At 40.0% G+C, this 18671-nt stretch overlaps 7 protein-coding genes across 7 annotated transcripts; 5 read left to right on the top strand and 2 right to left on the bottom strand.

Annotated features, from left to right (window-relative positions):
* Positions 1 to 6695: 6695 nt before the first annotated feature.
* Positions 6696 to 7079, bottom strand: RB195_025881 (uncharacterized protein; the record flags this gene model as incomplete). The annotated part of the gene is made up of 1 exon (XM_013454067.2): positions 6696 to 7079. The coding sequence occupies one exon, from the start codon at positions 7077 to 7079 to the stop codon at positions 6696 to 6698; it is 384 nt and encodes a 127-aa protein (XP_013309521.1).
* Positions 7080 to 7269: 190 nt separating this feature from the next.
* RB195_025880 (uncharacterized protein) lies at positions 7270 to 7641 on the top strand (the record flags this gene model as incomplete). The annotated part of the gene is made up of 1 exon (XM_013454066.2): positions 7270 to 7641. The coding sequence occupies one exon, from the start codon at positions 7270 to 7272 to the stop codon at positions 7639 to 7641; it is 372 nt and encodes a 123-aa protein (XP_013309520.1).
* A 1634-nt stretch (positions 7642 to 9275) lies between these two features.
* RB195_025879 (uncharacterized protein) lies at positions 9276 to 9587 on the top strand (the record flags this gene model as incomplete). The annotated part of the gene is made up of 1 exon (XM_064214205.1): positions 9276 to 9587. The coding sequence occupies one exon, from the start codon at positions 9276 to 9278 to the stop codon at positions 9585 to 9587; it is 312 nt and encodes a 103-aa protein (XP_064070086.1).
* Positions 9588 to 11550: 1963 nt separating this feature from the next.
* Positions 11551 to 11922, bottom strand: RB195_025878 (uncharacterized protein; the record flags this gene model as incomplete). The annotated part of the gene is made up of 1 exon (XM_013454065.2): positions 11551 to 11922. One exon carries the CDS (start codon positions 11920 to 11922, stop codon positions 11551 to 11553), a length of 372 nt encoding a protein of 123 aa, XP_013309519.2.
* A 190-nt stretch (positions 11923 to 12112) lies between these two features.
* Positions 12113 to 12496, top strand: RB195_025877 (uncharacterized protein; the record flags this gene model as incomplete). The annotated part of the gene is made up of 1 exon (XM_064214204.1): positions 12113 to 12496. The coding sequence occupies one exon, from the start codon at positions 12113 to 12115 to the stop codon at positions 12494 to 12496; it is 384 nt and encodes a 127-aa protein (XP_064070085.1).
* A 1825-nt stretch (positions 12497 to 14321) lies between these two features.
* On the top strand, positions 14322 to 14732 carry RB195_025876 (uncharacterized protein; the record flags this gene model as incomplete). Its single annotated transcript, XM_064214203.1, has 1 exon — positions 14322 to 14732. One exon carries the CDS (start codon positions 14322 to 14324, stop codon positions 14730 to 14732), a length of 411 nt encoding a protein of 136 aa, XP_064070084.1.
* Positions 14733 to 17241: 2509 nt separating this feature from the next.
* Positions 17242 to 17553, top strand: RB195_025875 (uncharacterized protein; the record flags this gene model as incomplete). The annotated part of the gene is made up of 1 exon (XM_064214202.1): positions 17242 to 17553. The coding sequence occupies one exon, from the start codon at positions 17242 to 17244 to the stop codon at positions 17551 to 17553; it is 312 nt and encodes a 103-aa protein (XP_064070083.1).
* Between the last annotated feature and the right edge of the window lie 1118 nt (positions 17554 to 18671).

Raw genomic sequence — 18671 nt, 5'->3', positions numbered from 1 at the left:
TAATAATAAAGGAACCATAACAAAATGTTAAGAAAATGAATGTGTCTGTAAAATTTCTTCGATGAAGATTTGAAAAACTTAAAAAGCTTCGCTCGACGAACGCTTCGCCAACTGTTCGAATCACTCAAACGTGTTTTCCAGAAGGATCTTCACTCGTTTTGTTGATTTCTCCGAAGTGCATCGCTCTAGGAATCCCATCAAAACACCACGTAACATGAACGAACAAACACCACGGACGTAAAGCTTCGTACGATAAGATAAAAGTACGAAGTAAGGTGAATTAATTTTGCTAAAAGCTATAGATTAGGATGATAATGAAAACAAATATTTCTAACATGATAAATTCCAAAAATACCAGAAAAAAAGTCAAATATACCAGAGATAGCACATTATGTAAAAGTTATTTGCTACAATAAGGTAATAAAAATAGTTGATCAACTGAAAACTGACAAAATGTTGGGTGAATAATCTGATAGTTTAGTCTAATAGTAGTCTGATAGTCTAATAATTTAGCAAAAATTACTAAAATTCCATAGAAATAATTCTTTCGAAAATCCTAAGCAATGTATCAACTCCATTTATTTCTTTTCACTTACACATAATGTAAAATATAATGTTTACAAAAATAGTTAAACACTTTTTTAAATCATAAGAAAGTGTAAAATAAACGTACAGACAGCCTTCAGAAGGACAATTTCGTAACGGCGTACAAAACATGCAGCCGTTTAAAACAATAACATTCGAGGAATTTTCTGGAAGCCGAAATTCGGCTCCTTACAAAGAGTAAGCAATTTGAATACAATAACTTGAAACTCGATAGTAAAATGTGGTGGAAAGACAAAGTTCCAGGCTGAAATCTAAGGAGACCTCTGCTGCAGCCGTAGAACAAAAAGTTTCGCTTAGAAAAATGCCCCAAAAGTACTCTTAACATGATCTGAACAAGTGACTACGGTAGAAAATAAATTGAATTAGTTGAAATGTCACTGCTAATTTGCAAAGACATTTTCAAAAGATTGAAAAGTGCTGCAAAACTTTCACTGACTCAGGAGGAACCTTTAAAGACCTTGTAAGGTCATCGAACATACACTGCACTTCGATATAAAAATAAACACACCGCTGGCTAAAACCAAAATATTCCGTCGAAAAAAGAAAAGTGACAGGACAGGAATGGCATGATTCGATAATGTATATGAACGAGGCAAATTGATGAGTGATTTTATTGCAAGGAGAACCTCTTTGAGGTGTCATTCAGATGTAGAAATAACCCGAAAACACGCACACGCACGTATGCTTTTGCTGAATATGCAGCAAAGAACGATATTTGTGGAGATCCTGAAAATCCATCACTCCTTCTTTCGAACACTTTAATGACGCATAACGATTCTTCAGCGGATATAACAACTGACACTGAACGAAAAATTACACAGAAACAGAACGATCTAATCTTATGTGGAAAAAGAAAATCCACACGAACATGTTTTCCAATCAGTACACAGAAGTAGTGAAATCGAGAAGTATTTCATTTCATTCCAATCATTTTATTAATATAGAGACACTAATGAGAAGTAAACCTTCATCTATGAGCCATCATATCTTCATATTTCGTTTCTATTCTGATGTTTTCTAAGAAAAAAAAAAAGAAAAATGTTAAGAATAGAACCAGCGCTAGTATATGGTTCGGAGAAATGAGGAAATAACGCATTTCTAAGGAAAGAAAAAATCTTTCAAATAAGATGTAATGGGGAATTTAAAAAAAAAACTATTAAAGGTCTATTCAAATGGGAAATGAGCAGAAAATCCGTTGATTTTACAGATCCACGGACTCAATTGAGGATAATATACACTCTTACGCCAGTTGAATAAATAGAAGCAGTGACTGGTTCCACAGTGGTAACAAAAAATAATTGACGATACGATAGAAATCTTTTAAGCGAATATTTCCATACATACAGGGATTATATGTGGAATTAAATGTCTCCACAATTATTTTTTTACTTATTTTGTTTATTTTACTGTATAAGGATGGATGAGGTGCCTTCCTGGAACTATTACAAGATATTAGATACGAGATTCATAGTAAAAAAAAATATAAGGAAATATATTGTTACCAATTCCTCCGTGCTACGTTAAATATGTTAAATACAGTAACCTTGTAGAGGACGCAATCTGAGCAATCAACAAATAAAAGAATAGAGAATAACATTATAAATAAAAAGAAGCAACCTTCATTTTCCTTTAAAAAAATCCGAAGATTGAGAAGAAATCGATCGACTGCATAGTCCTCCTCATAAGCGAAGAGGGAAAAAAAAATCTCGTAATCGTGTAAAAATTCCAATAACTAGTCAGTATGAAACCAGTATTACATTGGCTATGCAACGTGCGAGTGAAAAGAGATCAATAATGAGGGCATGCGGTGAGGAAAAACGGACGACGAATCGATCAGCCAGAAGACAGCTGTTTACGAAAACTAAAGTGCAACAATAGTTTCTTGCACGAATTGTATGTTTGTACAGAATAACAAAATGAAAGAATTGAATTAATTGCGCTATAAATGGTAAAAATAAGGATTTTTGTGCGCCTATAAATAGATATGGATTTGTGGAAGTGATTTTGTACATCTCTAAGAAACACTAAACAAGATAGCAAGAGATTCCTACAGACAGATGTGGATAAGTTAGAGATTCGAATCATTGAATCGGATGAGGAGAATAACTCTTGTGAACGAGGTAGTGCAATAGGTCAGACCACCCAGTGTGCATTAAACAGCAAAGTGATTGACCTGACCCTTACGCGCATTCTTCCGGACAACCTAACAAGCCAAGAAAGCACGGGAAAGGAAGGAAGACGTGCCCAACTAACGAATCCATCATCTCTAAAGGTAAGTGTTTTTAAGTAACAAACAAAAATGGAAGTTCTCAAATGCAGAAATCATAAAACTAGAACATTAAAAATCAATAAGAGAAGAGCTGATCAATTAGTAAGGACATGAAATCGTAAAAAGTATGACTTCTAGTTATTTTCTTTCGTGAAAAGACATTCATTTTTATTTTTGAAGACAAAATCCACAACAACACGTAGACTACTTCAAGTACCATGACTTGTAAATCAAAAACTAACGAAAATGCGATGTCCTTTGACACGATCCATACTATCTCATGATCATCTCTGGATATTTAAAAGAGTGCAATCCAGGAATTGCTGTTTTTTTTTTTGTAAACGAATAGCAATTACCTTTTTATGGAACAAACACTAACCGGTCACGCATAAGATCAGAGCATGGGAGAGAAACGATCACTTTGACCTATTATATCTTATCTTCTGTGATAGCAGTGATAGGTAGCCCTAAGGCATTTATTTTATGGATGGGTTAGGTAAAAAAAACTGGGATCAGCCTTAGTTTTATTGAAGGTAGCGTATCACAAAACTGTAAACGTTTGGCTTTATGCTGGCAAATATTGAGTATAAGCGTGGGTCCACACAATTTTCCTCAATCGTCCTGAAAAAGAACTGTATTTGTTCCAACCACGTATGTGAAAACACTTTCTGCACGCTCCACATCCACGAGCTAGCGGTTAAAAATCAATGAGGTCTCTTCATCAGCCAATTCAAGTAGAACCAGTGAATAGGCAGCTGAGAGACCGGGACCTGCACATAGAGAAGCGTTCTATCGCACGTCGTAGGAACAAAGGCGGTTCACACGCCATTTTTCAGGACGATTAAAGCGAATTGAGCGGAGCCACGCTCATAATCTTAGTCTGCACTCCGAACTCTATATTTTCCCACGTATTTTCCGTCTACGTCAGTTATGTGAAACACTGTCTTTAAACTCTGATTTCTAGAGCACAGAACACAACAATACCACGTAATAGTGAAGCAAAGGAGTCTAGAAGATTATACCTGGCGCCCTCACTTCTGGATAGCCACTATTTCTCCCAAATCCAGTCGATTATATATTATTTCATCTGCTCTACGTCAGAAGCTTCATAAAATGATCGAGGTTAACCAGGTATACGAGATATCAATCAAAGTGAACAACCACCCTAGGGATGAATTGCAAACAAATATTTGAAATCCGGAAAAGAAGTTTGGAAAATTTTTTAGGTTATATGAAATAGCGAAGGAAGTCTTTTACATGCATCGGAGCCCCATGGCGTTACCCACTGAAAATCATATTTGATCTGATAGAAAGAACGAGGCTTCTGCGAATTACGGCAATACAAAAGTTATGAAATAAAAAACATCATCAAATATTGTACCTTTTTTCGGAGATGTAATTTTAAAAAATTATAGAAAAGAGTATTTGGGAAGTCACTTGTGCTTGAACTGAAATCGATCCTCTACTGAAATTTTTCGAAGTTTTTTTTTAAGGAAAAGAAAATTGACATATGGGACCACCTTAAAATACAAGAATAAAGAGGAATGTTTCACTGTCATTCCTTTATGTCATTATCGCAAAGGACCTTTGATTTCATTAAAGTTGCTAGTTTTCTTGTAGGAGAGACAAGAATGGAAGAAAATCTTGGATCGCAAGGAAAAATTAGTCTCAATTAAACGTAAGTATTTGATATGGGAACTTATCAGCGAAAATTTCAAAATTAAAGGTACCGAAGGATATTACGAAAACTCAATTACGGAAGAAACCTCTTTTCTAATGTGCAATTTCCTGGATCGTACATTTGTTAGATCCATCAATTCTAGTAACGTTGATTGAAATGTACGGAACTTTCCTAACTAACAGATAACTAGGTGGACTATCGCTGAGGGTCAAGAGAACCGAAGATACGTTTAAAATCAAAGTGAGGTCTGCGTTCAGGCTCAAATCTAACCGTAATAGGAATGGAAAGAGCCAGAAGCATAATAAATGTCCCACCTAACAACCGATGAGGCATGGTATATTTCAATTTTATTTTTAATGGAACATTTATTTCTACATAATAAACCAATTACATAGCAGATAACGTCATGACAATACAAAAAAAACATGTCTGTCTCTTTTTTTGTAGCCATGACGCGTTTTTTAAAACACTTTTTGAAACAATCCGTTTGTAATCATGTCCGTGAGATTAAAAAATGGGATGTAAACAATCTGAAATAAAATTATAGGTACATTTATAGCGGTATTGGAGGATCCGGGTGATGTAAAATAATATATTAAACTATATAATATATTAGCATTTTGTATACTTATACGGGACTAATCTTTGCTCGTTTTAGTCTTTTCTGTTTTTTTTTCTCTATGTATTTACTGATAATATTATTAAATTGAACTTCACTTTACCATTACTATAAATTTTTGTATTCGTCCTTTGCCACATTCTTTTCGGGACACCATTAATCGTGAAAAAATACATAAATACTTTAACTTTACTTAACTTTTTAATACGACCGCACCGTCCGTTTCAACACATAACCTCTGCATCGTTCAAAGCAGTTTGAACATTATTTTTCAAAGTATATTGGCATAGCTGTGGAGTATAATATTAATATTATTGGTAGGAGAGAAAAGAGCATTTTGCCTTATTTCTTCCTAGCCATGTAGAATTATTTATAATTCACCGAGGTTAATTATTAAATAAAGCAATTTTTCACGTTGAACTAAAAATAAAACCACTCTTTTTCCTTTTCTTTAACTTGTAGCTCTAATTAAATCTTGAAAGCCAACTGTTCTTAAATTTGCTCTCTTATAGTTTTCCTTAATAAATTATATTCTACGTAGCTATTTTTCAGATCTTTGATCTTGCGTTAATCCGATCAATGCTGAGCCACCGGAGAGAAGATCAAACATCCTGCTCATTTAATTGATGTAAGGAGGTCATAAACATCCCAGCAAATATATTTTGGATTCAAGGATTTGAATTCATTGTTTCACTAAAGGTTACCAATTTAACATATTGTTTTTATTGGCTTACTTATAACCTGTTAAAAAGACGAAAAACGACGTACTAATCAAAATAATTAAATTTTTATGGGAACCGGTACCAGGTGTAAGATTTTTTTACCAGGTGTAACATCTGAAAAGTTAATGGGAAAAGAAATTGTCTAGCGCTAAGGAACAATCCGGTGAAGGCACTGGATTGATGGTGCTTCTTTTCTGGAGAATTGATTAATACATAAAACAGACCGCAACGTATAAGGCATTCGCTCTCAGGGAAAACACGAACTCATCCATAACTAATGAGCCTCAAACTTTGATGTGGATGCTGTTGAAAAGCCCATGAATAGTCCATAAAATGAAACAATAAATAACAAAGAAGAAAAGAAAGACAAATGCAAACACCAACCAAATAAGTCTTTTGCTTCAAGTCCCTGGAAAATCTGCTCAAACATCAGCTTCTACAAATTAATTTCAACAGCAAAGATGTGATTAATAATGATACAAGGAAAAGAGCGCTTCACTACAATATACCCATTTTCCTGGTTTTTAAACGCTGGAGAAGAGATAGCATTTAATGAATTCCTCCTTTCCGGCGCCTATTTCGGACACCATTTTCAGCCTTAACCACACAATTGAGAGAAGTACATCACCAAAGAATCGTTGGCTGCCACCATTTCCGAGCTCACACTTTCAACACTTTGAACAGGAATAAAAAACAACACAAGATTTATCACATTTCAAATAACTGTATTCGTAAACAATTGTGGCCCTAAAGAGGGCCGTTGGGTTAAAGTAGGCACACGAGTGCAGTGCAAGGAATTTATTCCTTGTCTCCGGCAGTCTTCTTGGGAAGGAGAACGGCCTGGATGTTAGGCAGAACTCCTCCTTGGGCGATGGTCACGCCGGAAAGCAGTTTGTTCAGCTCCTCGTCGTTGCGGACAGCGAGTTGCAAGTGGCGAGGGTTGATTCTGCTCTTCTTGTTGTCACGAGCAGCGTTACCGGCCAGCTCGAGGACCTCAGCGGCGAGGTATTCGAGCACAGCAGCCAGGTACACCGGTGCTCCTCCTCCGATGCGTCCAGCATAGTTCCCCTTGCGGAGCATGCGGTGAAGACGACCAACTGGGAACTGGAGTCCAGCACGCGACGAACGCGACTTGGCCTTTCCTCCGCTCTTGGCTTTGCCTCCCTTTCCACGTCCAGACATGATGGCGATCGAGAACTGCGAGATGTACACTCACGTGTGACCGAGGAGCGCAGCCTGCACTTATATAGGCGCCGCCTAACCGCCCGCCCCTACGCGTCCAGGAGGCGGGGCATGCTCCCATCTGTTTTCATAAGGGCGCGGGACAGTGAGCCGCGCCTCACCCACTGACTAACCAGTGAATTCCGTCGTCATGCCACCAAAGCCATCAGCGAAGGGAGCGAAGAAGGCCGCCAAGACCCAGAAGGCCAGTCGCACTGGAGACAAGAAGAAGAAGCACCGCAGGAAGGAGAGCTACTCGGTGTACATCTACCGTGTGCTGAAGCAGGTTCACCCCGACACCGGAGTCTCGTCGAAGGCCATGTCGATCATGAACTCGTTCGTGAACGACGTCTTCGAGCGCATCGCTGTTGAGGCGTCGAAACTCGCTCACTACAACAAGCGGTCCACAATCTCCTCCCGCGAAATCCAGACTGCTGTTCGCCTCATCCTCCCCGGAGAGCTCGCCAAGCACGCCGTGTCTGAAGGAACGAAAGCCGTCACGAAGTACACCTCCAGCAAGTAAACTTCCGTGCACTTGGTGCATGTCATTCTAACTAACCCAACGGCCCTCTTTAGGGCCACATTTTCTTGCCGAATGCTTATTTGCATATTTGTTGCTACAAAGAATAATAAACTATTCAGCCGAATCACTTTGTTGTTAATGAATATTCTACAATGCTAGTTACTGTGGTAGCTCAAAGATAGGTTCCACTGCCACGTTACGAAGTCGGTCATTCGGCTAAATGGACTTTTAGTTGGTTTTAACTTCGATGCATAGCAGGTTCCGTTCGAACCAGTTTCTAACATTGTAGGTTCTACGCTGGAAAATATTCATCCTCAAATGGACTTACTCATCAAATGGATTTCCGAAGAACAATTAAGAAAGTCATGTGCTCAATTTTATTTAGTTAAGAAATTACTTTTAATTGGGCTTGATTTTTTTTTGGAAGATAGTTATTGATATCGCAGTTAATAACTTTAGTTGTTTACATAGTCTTTGCAAGAATTGAGTGTCGGAAAGTATAGTCCTCAATTTCAAATCGATAACAAAGCAATGATTGCTCGAATCGTTCGAATTTCGCGCCAACGCCTATTAGGTGGCGTTGTTCTCCATGGTTTGCCCTGGATCGAATCTCGGATCGGCGTTCCGTAGAAAATGCTTTTAAGTGAAATATTCGGAACTACGCGAAGATAGATGGATACAAGAAGAAATGGTAGATTTGACCTCAGTGGAAATAATCTCGAATGAATCTGAAAAAGGGACATAAGCCGTAAACCGTACATAAGTTTTCATTCCTGTCCCCCTTCTAAAATATCCGAGGTAAGCGTGGATCGCAGCTTATTTTTGGATGTGTTCACCTATGCTCTTGTTTTGTTTCTTCAAGATGATTGCCCACGTTTTTATTCGATGTCGACTTGCAATCAGAATCTAAGGATCATTGTTGCTGAGCTGATCAGGTGACCTATTTCTTGGATTTGCATTATAACACTTTGTACTGATAGAAGAACTAATGTGATCTAAGTCGGCAATAGCGATTAGCAGTAAAAATAAGTAGTTCTTAGTAGAAATAATCCTATCATAACGGTATTTTCAAGTGAAATATTCATATGAAATGTTTTCCTAGTGGTATTCGCACCAATAACCCCATGAACACTGTGTTATGAGCTAGATATTTGGAAAAAAAAATAACATGTCGAATAAAAAAAAACGAATAGGTACCGTGATAAGTGTTGTTTGTTTGTTTATGAGCGCAGGGAGAATTTTTTTCTTGTAACTAGGCAATTCTCAGTCTTTTACACAAAGACAACTAGAACGATATTATTTCCAAAGTGTGATGAAAGTTGAGAAACAAAAAAGAACTAGACTACGAAGAAAATTCAGATTTCTGGACAGCTCAAATGATGCACCATGCTACTCCTGATTATCCTTAACTACTAACTACTTAACCAACGCTCCACTTTACAATATCATTTCTCCTTTACTTTGTGGTCATACAAATACCTTGCTCGCAATGGAAGCCCTCTGTACGCGCGACCCACCCGTTCGACCAAAGGGCGGAGTCGTGCGGGGTCTCAACGGGGTGACCCGATCGGGCGCCATATAAACCCTCGCTGCGCCCAGTCCGCATCTCATTCGTGAGTGCTATCGTTATCGCTATGTCTGGACGTGGAAAAGGAGGCAAAGGACTCGGCAAAGGAGGTGCCAAGCGCCATCGCAAGGTGCTTCGCGACAACATCCAAGGAATCACCAAGCCGGCCATCCGTCGTCTCGCTCGCCGTGGTGGAGTGAAGCGTATTTCCGGTCTGATCTACGAGGAGACACGTGGAGTACTCAAGGTGTTCCTCGAGAACGTGATTCGTGATGCCGTCACCTACTGCGAGCACGCCAAGCGCAAGACCGTGACCGCCATGGACGTCGTGTACGCTCTGAAACGCCAAGGACGCACCCTGTACGGTTTCGGAGGATAAGACGCTCTCGTCACGAGACTATGCAAACTCTTCTAACCCAACGGCCCTCTTTAGGGCCACAAACGTCTTCGAATACGTAATAGTGCATTTTGTGTGATGTAATAAATGTCATAATTGTGTCAGGGAGATTTACTATTGTGTATGCGGTATTCTGGATGTAAGCATTATGTGTTCTGTAAATATATTTCTTGTCAGCGGATGGATCCTCTGATCGAGTGATTCTGAGACATTTACGAAATCGTTCAGATCCAATGCATAAGTGAAATGAGTGCTTCGTGAGTAAGTCTGTGAGCAATTCTTATGTCCAAGAACTTTTTTCAGAGATGTTCAATGAAGTGATTGCACAAATATAAAGCGGATTAGAAAAGCTAAAAATGATCATTTTGCCATTTAACACATCCACGCTCCTTAACAGCATCCATAATCGTGGAAGTTTTTTGTGTTTTTTTAAAGGTAATATGCAGGTAACTATGAGAAACTGTAAAGAGTCTACCGCAAATAATTAAATTGTTGTTTAAAACGTTACCCTATAGAATTACTAAGTCTTCACATTGAGAAGAAAGGTGAATTTCGTTTGGCATAATGCAAGCACATTCAATACTATGAAATAATAATTTCTTTTCAATTTCATCTTCATTTTCTTCTAATAGTCAGTTTTTTTTTTCTTTCTTCTTTTTTGGCCTTGGAGTCAAACAGTATCCACTCCGAATAAGAAGCATTGTCCTTGTATAGATTTTCATTATGAGCCCAAATTCTATCAACGATATTATTGTGCCCTATTTATGGATTTCTCATTCTTCCGATAAAACATCTGCTCCTCTGGTGACCTTTTGTCGATCAACGTTGTTTGTTTGGGCGCGCATTTTTCGATTAGAAAAAAAAAAACGCCACCATCAGCAAATTGGCGCCAATATTTAAACTGATCGTACAGTTGTTCCTCCACTATCCAGGACATGATCAATTCACAGATTGCTAAAGGGGCATCATTATGTTCTCATTATATAATGGTACTGTATATGAGGTCGGAATTGTGTCAAGTAAGTAGAGTAATTTAGAGAGAAACCATTTGCAGATCTCCTACATTTCGTATTTTGTCCTGATGACGAATTAGTTCTCTGAGTAACTGTATTTTGAGTTTAATGTACTCAATTTCCGAATCAATCTCCAGAATAATTCAGTCTCAGGACTGATTTTTTTTTCCAAGTGAACATGTTTTTTTTTTCATAAGACCATTTTTTCTAAAATAACAGATAAGTTCCATGCCTTGAAGCATCAGCATGAGTCTCGTCACTGGCTGGATAAAACAAAGAAACGAATCTTAGAAGTTAAGGAAGATCTTAGAAGAGGAAGGAAGAACTGTAGCATATAACCTCAAAAATGGACAACATGTATGTGATCAGCAGAACACCTCAGACCCCCCACCTAGGCGAAAAAAAAATGAGTAAGAGGAAATGTGTGCTTTTGATGGACATTGATCACATACAAAATGTCTTGACGAAAATTCTATCGCTTCTCCAAATATCTCTTTCAGTTTCAATGTTGATAATAATCGGAACAAATATTTCGAGAGCAACTACATCTATTCCATGTTTTTCGAAATAGCAACGTGATAATTTGATCCAAAATACCTTCTTTATTCTTGGTCATATCTTACCTCCTGAGTTTCACCAAAGGTGACAGTAACCATCCAAGCAAAAACGTATTTAACAATTCAAACTGAAAACAAAACAAAAGAGAAAAAGTACATCAGTTCCACATAAACATCTTATTTGTATCCAACGTGAGAATATTGCACCTGTCATCATTATGATTTACCACCATATTATACAATACAAATTCAATAAGTACCAAAAAACGGTTTATTATTGAAATATAGATCTAATTCAAGCACTCGAACACTATTTGTGGCCCTAAAGAGGGCCGTTGGGTTAGTTAGAATGACATGCACCAAGTGCACGGAAGTTTACTTGCTGGAGGTGTACTTCGTGACGGCTTTCGTTCCTTCAGACACGGCGTGCTTGGCGAGCTCTCCGGGCAGGATGAGGCGAACAGCAGTCTGGATTTCGCGGGAGGAGATTGTGGATCGCTTGTTGTAGTGAGCGAGTTTCGACGCCTCAACAGCGATGCGCTCGAAGACGTCGTTCACGAACGAGTTCATGATCGACATGGCCTTCGACGAGACTCCGGTGTCGGGGTGAACCTGCTTCAGCACACGGTAGATGTACACCGAGTAGCTCTCCTTCCTGCGGTGCTTCTTCTTCTTGTCTCCAGTGCGGCTGGCCTTCTGGGTCTTGGCGGCCTTCTTCGCTCCCTTGGCTGATGGCTTTGGTGGCATGACGACGGATTTCACTGGTTAGTCAGTGGGTGAGGCGCGGCTCACTGTCCCGCGCCCTTATGAAAACAGATGGGAGCATGCCCCGCCCCCTGGACGCGTAAGGGCGGGCGGTCAGGCGGCGCCTATATAAGTGCAGGCTGCGCTCCTCGGACACCCGTGAGTGTACATCTCGCAGTTCTCGATCGCCATCATGTCTGGACGTGGAAAGGGAGGCAAAGCCAAGAGCGGAGGAAAGGCGAAGTCGCGTTCGTCGCGTGCTGGACTACAGTTCCCAGTTGGTCGTCTTCACCGCATGCTCCGCAAAGGAAACTATGCTGGACGCATCGGAGGAGGAGCACCGGTGTATCTGGCTGCTGTGCTCGAATACCTCGCCGCTGAGGTCCTCGAGTTGGCCGGTAACGCTGCTCGTGACAACAAGAAGAGCAGAATCAACCCTCGCCATCTGCAACTCGCTGTCCGCAACGATGAGGAGCTGAACAAACTGCTTTCCGGTGTGACCATCGCCCAAGGAGGAGTTCTGCCAAACATCCAGGCCGTTCTTCTTCCCAAGAAGACTGCCGGAGACAAGGAATAAATTCCTTGCACTGCACTCGTGTGCCTACTTTAACCCAACGGCCCTCTTTAGGGCCACAATTCTTTACGAGTGCTTTCTTGCCTCAATGTTTTAATAAAGGTTGTATCAATCATTGTGTGGAGGTACTCTATTGCATTCCGTGTATGATTTAAACATATGGGGATGTTGCTGTGAGCATTCTTCTAAATCAGAACTGAAAACGTCCTTTTTGTTTCACTTGTGTTTTTAGCCCTGTGCTTTAAAAGTAGAATTCCCTTGCTGCGAGTGTTTCTTTGATTGTAAACCCAAAATGGTTTATGGAAAGTTAATTTTGAGGAGCAAGATTTTGAAATTCTGTTCGGATCACTGGGTGGCCTTCAAAGTGATAACGTTTTTGACGGATATGTTTGATGAGCATTCCTTGTGCTGCACTCGTGTACCTGCTTTAACCCAACAACCTTAGGGGCATAATTGTTTTCAAATACAGTTTTTTTAATTATATAAAGGTTGTGTTCCATTATTATTCAGTTCTCATGGTTGATTGTGTGAACTGGGAAGTAATAGCAGGGAACGATTGAGTAATTTGTTGAACACAATGATGTGTTTTTCTAAGATGGAATTGGATTTGGAATGGATTTCTGAGACCTAAGAAGAGAAACGCAGGTGTAATTCCATTCACTTACTCTGACTGAGGTCGATTCTTGGAATAGTTCTTTTTGAGAGACAAGTTATGTTAAATGAAATTTCCGCAATTATGGTTGACTAATTAAAACCATTGCTTTTAATAGTTGGAAGAGATGTTCATAAGAAGAAGTTGTGAACGGATCCTTGTCGGACCTAGAGATCGAAGAGATCATAATCCGATTTTTTTCATATGTTTATTATTATTATGTTATTATTATTGTTATTCAAATGTTTTGAATAAGCAGCTCGGTTGGTGGAGTAAAATCTGTCTTCAAAAGAAAAAGCGAAGAATTTGTAATGGTATTCAATTACTCACATCTTCTCAATTTTTTAAATGGTGAGTTCAATCTCTGGAAAAGCAGTCACAGAAACTCCAAAAGTAGTTTTTAGAAATTTGTCATTTGTAGATGTGGAAAAACGTGTACTGATATTAAATAGAGGTGATCATACAATTCTATCCACGAAATATGTAGTTTAACTGGAAAATAAGTTTAAAAATCGCAGGATATTTGATAGTGCCGCCTTTCGTTTTATCAAGACCCATCACAACCGAAAAAAGAATCCGTTAAATATACTAAGAGGATTTTTCATAACGATATTGTCTGGAAGGCACTTAGGTGCAACTCATCCTTGATTAATATAACGGTCTGATATTGATCTGACATTCCAGAAGGCGATCAGAATGCGAGAACCACTGCGTTACTGGGTGGTCCAGGGGGTAGTGCTAATTATTGATCTATTGATCGCCTAAACTCTGGGATAATCAAGTGCAATACTTATTAGTCTACAAATACAGATGCGTAGTTGAGCATTAACAGAACATGCTGGTCCACCATAAACTAAGAAATTACCAATAATTGTACTTACCTCTTTTTCTGTGCGGCCTCCAGAACAACGGATGTTGATGACATCACTCTAGTAATTCTGTTTGTAAGATTCTCTTCTTCACTAGGTTCTACTCATATTCTATATAATCTTCAATTAATCCATTGCCCTTCTTCTGTAAGGTTTCATTAATGATTTGATCTTAGCCGTACGACGAATTTTTGCGCCCGATCCTCTGACCTGGATCACGAACAGGCTCCGCCCTCATCATTGACGCGCCTATAAAAGCGGGCACGGCGATGCGATACTACCGTTCTTTCAGAACACTCACTCAGCAATGGCTCGTACCAAGCAGACCGCTCGCAAATCCACCGGAGGAAAGGCTCCCCGTAAGCAGCTGGCCACCAAGGCCGCTCGCAAATCGGCACCGGCCACCGGGGGCGTGAAGAAGCCTCACCGCTACCGCCCAGGAACCGTCGCCCTTCGTGAGATCCGTCGTTACCAGAAGTCGACCGAGTTGCTCATCCGCAAACTGCCCTTCCAACGTCTCGTTCGTGAGATCGCCCAGGATTTCAAGACCGATCTGCGTTTCCAGTCTTCGGCTGTGATGGCTCTCCAGGAGGCCGCTGAGGCATACCTCGTTGGTCTCTTCGAGGACACCAACCTTTGCGCCATCCACGCTAAGCGTGTCACCATCATGCCCAAGGATATCCAGCTTGCTCGCCGCATCCGCGGAGAGCGTGCGTAAGTGCCAGACAGACCTGTGCTGACCGAATCTAACCCAACGGCCCTCTTTAGGGCCACATTCTGTACGAATACGTGTTGATCTTGGGATCGCTGCCAATAAGTTCTGTTGTGTAAATAAAGCCTTGGCAGTGTCGATTGTATTTGTTGATTTGGAGTGCTAATCTGATGTTTAGTGCAGATAAACAAGAGGACAATTGGTCCTTCAAAGAACGTCTAAACGTCCACGTTCTTTGCGGTAGTCTTGAGCAGTTCACTAGTTGCCTTCTAGTACGAAGTCTCGTGAACGTTGTGTTTCTTGAACCGAGAACTGGATCAGTGCCAGATTTGATTCCAAGGGCATGCTAGCCGAGATTTGTCATTGGAGTCATTTCCACGTTTCTGTTCTCCCGTAATTATTCTGTACCAATGTTTAGTACGCGGTGTTTTTATATAACCAACTTACACAATGTATAGGAGTGCAGGATACAGCAAATCATCGATTCCGTTCATGGACAATAAGCGAACAAATATTTCTGTTTGTTCAAATTTTGGCGCCAATGCCTGGCACGGAGAGTTTTTTTTTTTTTTTTATGGAGTGCTCTGTCACACTAAACGCCACCGTACAAGTAATCGTTTCGAGTGGAAGCAGAAAAAAGGCGGGATGCACAGTTTTGAATTTGAATAATCCAGAATGGTTCTTTACAAAGTGAAAACATGAAATTACGCAAAAGTCCACTTCTATAGATGTCTGAAAATATTCGGAACATGAGCGGATTGTTAGCTAATCAACTCTCAATCGGTCAGGATTCATTATCCCATGATATCGACGCCGTCAAAAAATTGGCGCCAACATTCGACTGGTTCTGCTTCAAGCAAAGGTGCGCAGATGACCCTGTTGTTCTCTGTTCATCCTGGATAGCTGTTTGATGCGTTCTTATTGCTGCCATGTATCCTGGATCAAAGATTCCGTCCAAAAAAGGCGATAATTAAGAGCAAATAATACCCTAAGAGTACTAATTGCTTTGTAGTGTTATTAGCCTTCTGGGCCTACGTTGCGGTGTTCAGAAGTATTATCCTGGCACTATTTTTAAGATTAAGTGCGATTATTAGTCGAAACATTGGTCCTTGGAGTAAATACATTTTCTAAACAATAAAAAGAATAAAAAGAGTGGTTTGAAAGCATCCATGCGCAAAGAAGTCATGATCCGCTCCACATTGCGTTAAAGATATCCAGAAATTTTGAAAGTGAATATAAGCCAGGTAATTGTACGATACAGTTACGGTACATTCATACAGTCAGGTCCCTTGTACTGATTAGTTGTGCCTCATCTTTGTTCAAACTACACATTTTCAACCGTTGGTTTAATCGCATTTGTTCAAATTTCGCGCCAACGCTTAGCACACGGCGTTGTTTACGAGGGTTTTGCTTCACATATCAGGATTATTCCACGCACAAAGGATGGCACGTGGAACACTTGCAATAAATGACTATAGTAGACCACCAAAGAAATGGGATATGGAAGGAACTTTCATGTAAATGATCCCGATTCAATCTAAATGAACAAGAGTTAACGTAGAACTCCTCGATCCTACAGAACCTCTCTGGAATAGTAATAGATCGTAGCGATTTTGATGTGCTCGTGAGTGTTCCGTTCTTTGTGAATTACTATTCACTAATCCTTGATGCCTACGACAATAATATAGCGGCAAAATCGACGTTTTTGTATTTTCTACGACATAATTTTTGTATATGCTCGATATTCCTTTATAGTGCTCGAAGTGTTCATGTTCTGAGGTGAAAATAGAAGTTATCTGCACTGATAATCTCATGAACTCCACCTCCTGCAGTGTTCGTAGTCAAGGTGAGGTGCTTCTATATAATTATTTCTGTATAATTATTATTATACTTCTGTATAATTCTGACTAGTGAACGAGTTTGAAAAACTGAGAGCAAGAAATTCCGAAGAGCAATCGGATTACTGGATTACGATCCAAACGAAATCAAAGTACATGACATTGTAATTGAAAGTCTTGAACGGGGTATTGAAGTGTTAACATAGATTGTGTATGTGAACTGTTTCCTTAATGGTATTCGCCCTGACTTCCTAAATATAGCTCGACACCCGGGCAATAGTAGGTTTTCTTAAAAAAACGAGTTGGCACCTGTGAAATGAGTTGTTCAGAGCAGTATTTGGGTGCAGGAAGAATAATATCTTAATATGAATAGAAAAATAGAATAGAATATGAAAAACTTTCTGGACAGCTCAGATGATGTCAAATAACATGCTACTCTTGATTATCCTTAACTACTAACTACTTAACCAACGCTCCACTTTACAATATCATTTCTCCTTTACTTTGTGGTCATACAAATACCTTGCTCGCAATGGAAGCCCTCTGTACGCGCGACCCACCCGTTCGACCAAAGGGCGGAGTCGTGCGGGGTCTCAACGGGGTGACCCGATCGGGCGCCATATAAACCCTCGCTGCGCCCAGTCCGCATCTCATTCGTGAGTGCTATCGTTATCGCTATGTCTGGACGTGGAAAAGGAGGCAAAGGACTCGGCAAAGGAGGTGCCAAGCGCCATCGCAAGGTGCTTCGCGACAACATCCAAGGAATCACCAAGCCGGCCATCCGTCGTCTCGCTCGCCGTGGTGGAGTGAAGCGTATTTCCGGTCTGATCTACGAGGAGACACGTGGAGTACTCAAGGTGTTCCTCGAGAACGTGATTCGTGATGCCGTCACCTACTGCGAGCACGCCAAGCGCAAGACCGTGACCGCCATGGACGTCGTGTACGCTCTGAAACGCCAAGGACGCACCCTGTACGGTTTCGGAGGATAAGACGCTCTCGTCACGAGACTATGCAAACTCTTCTAACCCAACGGCCCTCTTTAGGGCCACAAACATTCTCGAGTACCTAGTAGTGCATTTTGCGTGATATAATAAATGCCATAATTGTGTCAGGGAGATCTTCCCTGCTTCAGGAATAATTGCGTGTATTTGTATTGTGTATGCGGTATTCTAGATGTAGGCATCACAAGTGTGTTATAAATATAAATATATATAAAGTAAAAAGATAGATATATAAATATATATATACATAAATATGTTTCTCGTCAGTAAATGGGTCGTCATAGAGCGATTGTGAGACATTTACAAAATAGCTCAGATTCAGTGGATAAGTGAAGTGACTGTTTCAGGAGTAACTCTGTGGACAATTCTTATGTCCACGAGTATTAAGGATGTGCACGGTATAGTAGGAACTGCACAGGTATGGTCTATTTCACAGATGTTCATTGAAGTAATTTTACACATATGAAGCGGATTAGGAAAGTTGAAAATGATCATTTTGTCATTTAAAACCGCTCCTTAACAGCACCAACACTGGTGGATTTTTTGAGGTACTGTGCAGGTAACTGTGACGAACTGTAAGGAGGCTAACGCGAATTAATTAAATTGTTGTTTAATACTATCATGATACCCTATGGATTTACTACGTCTTCACATTGAGAAGAAATGTGGATTTCGTTTGGCGATACGCGTCCACATTCGAGAACATAAAATGTAGGGATTTTTTTTTTCCAAATTTCCGTTTTCACTTCCTTAGTTACTTTATTACCTTAGAGTTACCTTATTATGACTCACTACCAGCAGCTATAGCATTTTTTTTCTTTTTTGCCCTCGGAGTCAAACAATATCCTCCCCAATAAGAAGCGTTGTCCTTGTCTATGATGCTAGATGATTTCTGGATGAAACATCTGCTCCTCTGGTGACCTTTTGTCGATCAACGTTGTTTGTTTGGGCGCGCATTTTCCGATTAAAAAATACCCCTAACAGGGAATTGGCGCCAATGTTTGAACGATCGGACACCTGTCGCTCTAGTGTCCAGGAAATGATCAATCGATAGATTCCCAACGAGATATCGTTACGTTTTCTTCAAGCAATAGTACTGTTTATGA

The sequence above is a fragment of the Necator americanus genome, chromosome X, assembly GCF_031761385.1.
Source record: "Necator americanus strain Aroian chromosome X, whole genome shotgun sequence".
Classification (NCBI taxonomy): Eukaryota; Metazoa; Nematoda; class Chromadorea; order Rhabditida; family Ancylostomatidae; genus Necator; species Necator americanus.
The sequence above is the reverse complement of the archived record's forward strand: the minus strand, read 5'-3'. Positions and strand labels throughout refer to the sequence as shown.